Consider the following 6,107-nt stretch of genomic DNA (forward strand, 5'->3'; position numbering starts at 1 on the left):
CGCTGACCATAACTGCAACAGCTATGCTTATGATAAGGCGCTTGTTATCATGATAAACTGGAGGTTTAAAATCTGCAGATTGAGAGCAAAGGCAATCATCACTGATTCACTAAAAATTCAAGCCCATTCATTTCCGAATTAAAAGTAAAGAAGTACTAGATTCCACGGATAGATAGCTGAAATCATAGGGCCAAAGCCTGCCCATATGAGCCACACCAGCTAAACTTATATAAAAATAAAAATTATATAAACAAAACTAATGTTTTAACGAATATTATTATTATCAAATAAATATAAATTATGTTTACATATAAACTTTACTAAAATTATATAAAATATAAGCAAAAATTAATAAAAAAAATATAAGTGAAATTATATAAAATATAAGTAAAATATTATTTTTAAAATGTGAGATTTTGCATTAACAATTGATTTTAGTAAATTATGATTGATTTATAGTTAAAATGTTGGTGATAATATTAACAAATACTGCTATACAATAAACTTCATAAAATTGTCTTTAATAATTATTAATGGAATTGGATTAGTTTAAAAAATTGTGTGATACTTTGAATTATATATATTTATATATGATATTAGAAAAAATATAAAAATATGTTATTAAAAGTTTAGTGCATTTTATCCTTAAAAAAAATCTCAGCGAAGTGCAGGCTCACGGTGTAGTTTCCATTACCAAGGCAAAGGCCATAGTAGGTCAATACCAGTGGAGATATCCTAGGTGTCTTGTAGAGTTCAATAATGGGAGATGGCCCCTTGGCGATAGTCTTGAAATGTTCAATATGGTGTAATCGCCGCAACATCGTCCAAGAAACGTTATGTGTACTAAATCCCTAGTGCTTCTCTCGCCACCGCCATAGACAAACATGGTAGCCCCCCTGGCCCTCTGTATTGCATTCAAAAGTCTTCTCTTTCCTCACTTTGACTTCATCTAACTTATACATATCTGCAAAGAAAATTCATTAACATAATCAAAAGATTGGAGGTGTGGATGTAAACAAAATGTCTTGCACTTTCTTTTAGGCACAAGGCAGGGGAAGTGTTGGAAATAAAAAGAGAATCCTCTGTTTCTACCATGACTAATTTAAAAGCAAAAGGAAACAAAAAAAAGGGAAAACTGGAAATATATACCAGAAATTCAGCATCGTCTTTATAGGATAATGTCGACTTAAAATTGTCCCGTTAAGAAATATTATTAAATATACATATAATTCAAATTCAATGATCTATTCATAAATATATATTTATCAAGTTTTTCCTAAACACACATTTAAGAATATATTTTTAAATACACATTTACAAAAGTTTTCCTAACTTTTATAAAGATGTTCGTATTATCAATATCTTCCTAAATTTTTTTAAAAAATATTATACTTATTCAGGAAGGTCTTGCTGAATTCAAATTCATGAAGATAATATCTCCTCCTTCGTGGATATGGCCAACATAGAACTTGTCTTCTTGGAAATTAGAGAATGCTTATATTACTTACCTGATAAATTCCCATGTACTTTATAAAAAATCCAAGGTAGTAAAATGTGTGGATGTTCGAGGAAAGGTATCCAAGAACTGACCAATGAACATAAGTTTCAACATCTATGTTTACTTAATTTCACCACATTTGGCAGACTTTCAAAATATAAGATGTGAAATGGTATTGTGTTTTATAGCTACAGGCTGACTGGAACAAGGTATAGTGATGTTATGCGTTCTTTGAAACTGGATGACTTTAGCTTCTACGAAGAGAGACAGAGAACTATTCAAGACAGGAAACCATACTGTGCTGTCAGGGCCGGCTTAGATAGGGGGCGAGCGGTGCGACTGCCCCTGGCCCAATCCGTTGTCCCCCTATTTCTTAATAGATAAAAGTCCGATTTTAAGAAAAAAAAACATGTTTTTTTATATTAAAAATAAAAAAAAGGGTCCAAATTTTTTTTATGCAAAAATATTTTTTTATTTCCATAGATTTATTTTAAAAAACTTCTGATATTTTGAAAAAATCATATATTTATCAGATTTTTTAAAAAAAAATAATAGTTTGGAAAATAAATTTTTTTTTGCTCCACGGCCCAAAACACCATTGAGCGAGCCGGCCATGTGTGCTGTTCATCTCACATCCGATCCTCCCACCTCTGTACCAAACACACCCCACAAATTCTCAACAACGACTTTAGTCTTGCAACACAAACTCAGTTAAGTTAAAAGTTAGAACCTAACAATAACTTTTGAACGTGGGATGATTTTTGTTATGTGCGGAAAGAGATCCGATTAAGTGGAATGTTCACTCATTACAACAAATGATCCGAACCAAGAAACACACTTGAAACGATATTCTTGCAATTTTTGAAACAAAAGCGCACCACATAATAAAGAAAGGCTACATCCCTAATGTCACGTGCCTACCATCTAGGCCAAACCCATCCTAGGCAAGATCGAGACAAAGGAGACGGTCATCAAAGGGAGAACTAGAGCCACGGTGGCGTGACCATCTCTTATAGATGGTGATCCTCCTGTACCCGTAGACGTCGTTGGAGTTGCCGGAGACTTCCCTGCTGGCGCCACTGGTGTTGTTGTTGACGTGGCATTGTTTGTGAATACGGCTGCATCTGGTGAGCTCGGTGAAATCCCGAGAAGCTCTGTTCATTCATGCATATATTAACAAATAACATCACTTAACAATGGATATTTAACATCGTCATTTCCCGATAGCTGCAACTATATTTACTGTTAAAATAAATCTGTATGGTTTAAACAAAAAAACTACAATGTGAAAAGAAGAGAATAGTTACTGTAGGAGTGAAAAAAAGAAGGGAGCAGCAGAATTTCTTATTTAAATGCAACTATTATTAGATACAAGTTGGCTGTATTTTGATAATAAAAATAGGTGCATAAAAAGTAAGTTATACTTCTCAATGTGCTACATATTAAATACGATTCGCAGTAAATATATAGTTGCATCTCAAGACACCTAGCTATCGTATTTAAGTATTATAGTATAAGCATGCGAAAATAATTTTGTTTACCAATGTTGAAATGTTGAGTTGCCTAGTGGTAAAAAGATTATGGTTGTAACTACTGCCACCCGGGTTCAATTCACGGTGGAAGTGACTATTTACGATGTTTGGGTTCTCCCGGCAAAGAGGTGAAATCACATTTTTATTTTATCATAAAATAAAAAATAAAAAACAATATCAACTACCTTGAACATTAAAAACTCCGCACGGTCATGGTTACAAATAGCTATAGTTTAACATGAAAATATAAATAATATTCTATAATTTCAATAATATATTTCCTCAAAAGTGCAATGCTGAGATACCAAATCCATAATCAACAACATGCATTTCCTGAATTTAAATCTCAGTGAAACCATACATATATATAAACTAAAATAATTAAAAGTAATACTAGAAAAGAGCCAAAACGTACTTGGACAGTTAGAGATGCTAGCGTTGTGGAGCTGGCAAGAAGTTGGAAGTTGAATGAGTTTATCTTCTTGGACACCAAGATCCTTCAAAGCTTGTCCTCCTGTCTTCGCTTGTTGTATCACGTAACACAAACACTTTGGATCCCTCTCTTTTGTATCTTCGATAGCGTCACAACACTTCTTAGACGGATTTGGTGCCTTCCCGGTCGCGAAATCCAAACACAACGTCACCTTTTGAAAATCTTGGCTGCACTCGTCTGCCAACGCTCCTCCTGCCGCCGGAGATGCCGGTGTAGCCGCGGAGACGGATGCAACGACCGTCATGGTGACTAGGAAGAGGTGGAAATGAAGACCCTTCATTATCAGAATTTTTTTTTTGTTTCCTTTCTTCTGTGTTTGCTTTGTTTGGTTTGGTGGAGATTTTGTTTGTATTTAAAAGAAAAAATGACTTTGAGGTGTGCGTTGCGTAGTAAATGCACTGTGGACGTGGTGTTGTAGTTGGGAGTTTAGATCGACACCTATACACATGAACATTAACGACGCTGATATAGTTGTTGACTTGTTGGCCTTTCTTTTGTTTGCTTGTGGTATTATTGACGCTAGAGTCGAGTAACAAACACATCCATTATCAAATGTTTAATTCGAAAAGAAAGTCTGAATTTGCCCTTATTTTTTACAAAATTACGCATTTAGCAGATGTTTGTTTGCCCAAGTGATTATGTAGATCGTAATATTTTAATTAGTTTCATGTTTTTTTTCTCATCGACTTAAAAAACGGACTTATATTGACTATGTGAACCATATCGGTAACTCCGCATACATGTGAACGACAGTTACGTTTTGACATTTCGTGCTAGACTATCCGCCTTCAAATTTTGCGTCTGTGATACATGAATGATCTCTGAACTAAGGAAACTTTCTTACAGGATCTTGATATCTTTCAAATAACTTGCAAAAGCGGGTCATTCTTCTGGTTCTGAAACTATCTTCACCAATTGAGAACAATCCGTTGCAAATGTAACCTGAAATTGACGCAAATTCTTCATACACTCCATTGCCCAAAGTAGCACTTCCACCTTCTTGAATAGGGGAAAGACTAGCCCTGATATTCTTTACCCCCATCAAACCATCAAAACCTTCTAGGATACTAAACCAATTTTGTCCTGAGAACCGATCATTGTCTTTCCAAGAACCATCTGTAAAACACCAACGCCCTGGAATCGACGGTAAATTTGATACCTCTACATGTTGTGTTGCTCTCTATGTGTTTAATACTTGTGCGTCAGTCCAAAGTATTGCTTCTGTTTTCGCATATTTGAGTGTTTCTCTCGGATCAACGTCTATATTACTAAAAACTTTGTTGTTCCTTCATTTCCAAATGTACCATATAATTCATGCAAACTGATGATCGTCCATGTTCGGTTGAACTCTTCAAAATAGATGATCCATATTTGTGAAGAGAACACTAGTGGGAAAAATAACTGGATTTGAAGGTATTTGTAAGAGGGCCCAAACCTGACAAGCTAGAGGACATTCGAAAAACACATGGTTTATTGATTCTTCTGAAACTCCACATCTGTCACAACATACATCACTTTGTAGCTCTCTCGCTAGTAGATTCTTCTTAACTGTTATATACCCCGACACCAATTGCCATAAGAAATGCTTAATCTTTGGATGACACCCTACTTTCCAGCAGAACGCTTTCAGTATATCAATTGTGGGTCCATACACTGCTGTTGGTTTTTCCCTATCTGGATAAACCTGTTCTATTTTATAGACTGATTTGACTGTATATTTTCCGTTATTAGTGAAATACCATTTATCTCTATCCACCGTATGAGTCATGCTGAAAGGTATGCTTTCTATTATTTTTGCATCTTGAGGATCCACCGAAGATTCTTTTTAATTAGTTTCATGTTATTTTCTTATAACAAGAGAATTAGGTTAAAATCTGTGCCGTGCGCGGAACAAACATTCGGTACACGTTATTATTCATTTTACATTTTTGCATATAATAAATAATAAATATATATTAAATAATTGAGAAGAAAGTAAGTATTACATATATAATTAAATAGACATGAACACATAAATCAAAATAATTATTTTTTATTAACAATTTTTTATGATAAATAAATCAAAATAATCATATTTAACTATTTTCTATGGTATGTAGTCAAATTTCAATGATATTAATATACATATATAGTATAATTTTTAATATAGTTATCTATTAATTAAGATTTTGTACACATCTGATTTTATGATCATTTGTATTTTAATAACAAAAAAAATTAAAATGCTTAAATTTTTTTTTAATGTGAACTTTTAATAATTTTAGTAATTTATAATCGTATTTAAAAATTCAATGAAAATTAAAAAATAAAATATTAAATTCTTAATATTTTTTTAATGAAAATTTAAGAGCTAAAATATTTGCTTTTATATGGTATATAATTTAATTTAAACAGTATTAAATATATATATACTTTTAATATGAATATCTATTAAATGAAAATTTCTATTCATATATTTTTATGATCATTTGTATCTTGTTATACAAAAATTTCCACCATTGATCAAATTTTTAAATATGAGACTTTTAACAAATTTAGTAATTTAAATTCTTTTTTAAAAATTCAAAATATAAAATATATGAAA

At 32.5% G+C, this 6,107-nt stretch overlaps 1 protein-coding gene across 1 annotated transcript; it reads right to left on the reverse strand.

The window, feature by feature from the left end:
* Positions 1-2,235: 2,235 nt before the first annotated feature.
* Positions 2,236-3,869, reverse strand: LOC106389644 (non-specific lipid transfer protein GPI-anchored 1). Its single transcript, XM_013829959.3, has 2 exons — positions 3,446-3,869; positions 2,236-2,652 (listed from the first exon to the last, which is right to left on the reverse strand). The coding sequence occupies exons 1-2, from the start codon at positions 3,801-3,803 to the stop codon at positions 2,423-2,425; spliced, it is 588 nt and encodes a 195-aa protein (XP_013685413.1). The 5' UTR covers positions 3,804-3,869; the 3' UTR covers positions 2,236-2,422.
* Positions 3,870-6,107: the final 2,238 nt, after the last annotated feature.

The sequence above is a fragment of the Brassica napus genome, chromosome C7, assembly GCF_020379485.1.
Source record: "Brassica napus cultivar Da-Ae chromosome C7, Da-Ae, whole genome shotgun sequence".
NCBI lineage: Eukaryota > Viridiplantae > Streptophyta > Magnoliopsida > Brassicales > Brassicaceae > Brassica > Brassica napus.

What these genes read in the sequence shown, in the direction of transcription:
- LOC106389644 (XM_013829959.3), bottom strand. Translation starts at nt 3,803, where the DNA reads ATGAAGGGTCTTCATTTCCACCTCTTCCTAGTCACCATGACGGTCGTT. An exon ending in TAGCATCTCTAACTGTCCAA is followed by an intron (nt 2,653 to 3,445) that starts GTACGTTTTGGC and finishes ATGAATGAACAG; the next exon opens with AGCTTCTCGGGATTTCACCG.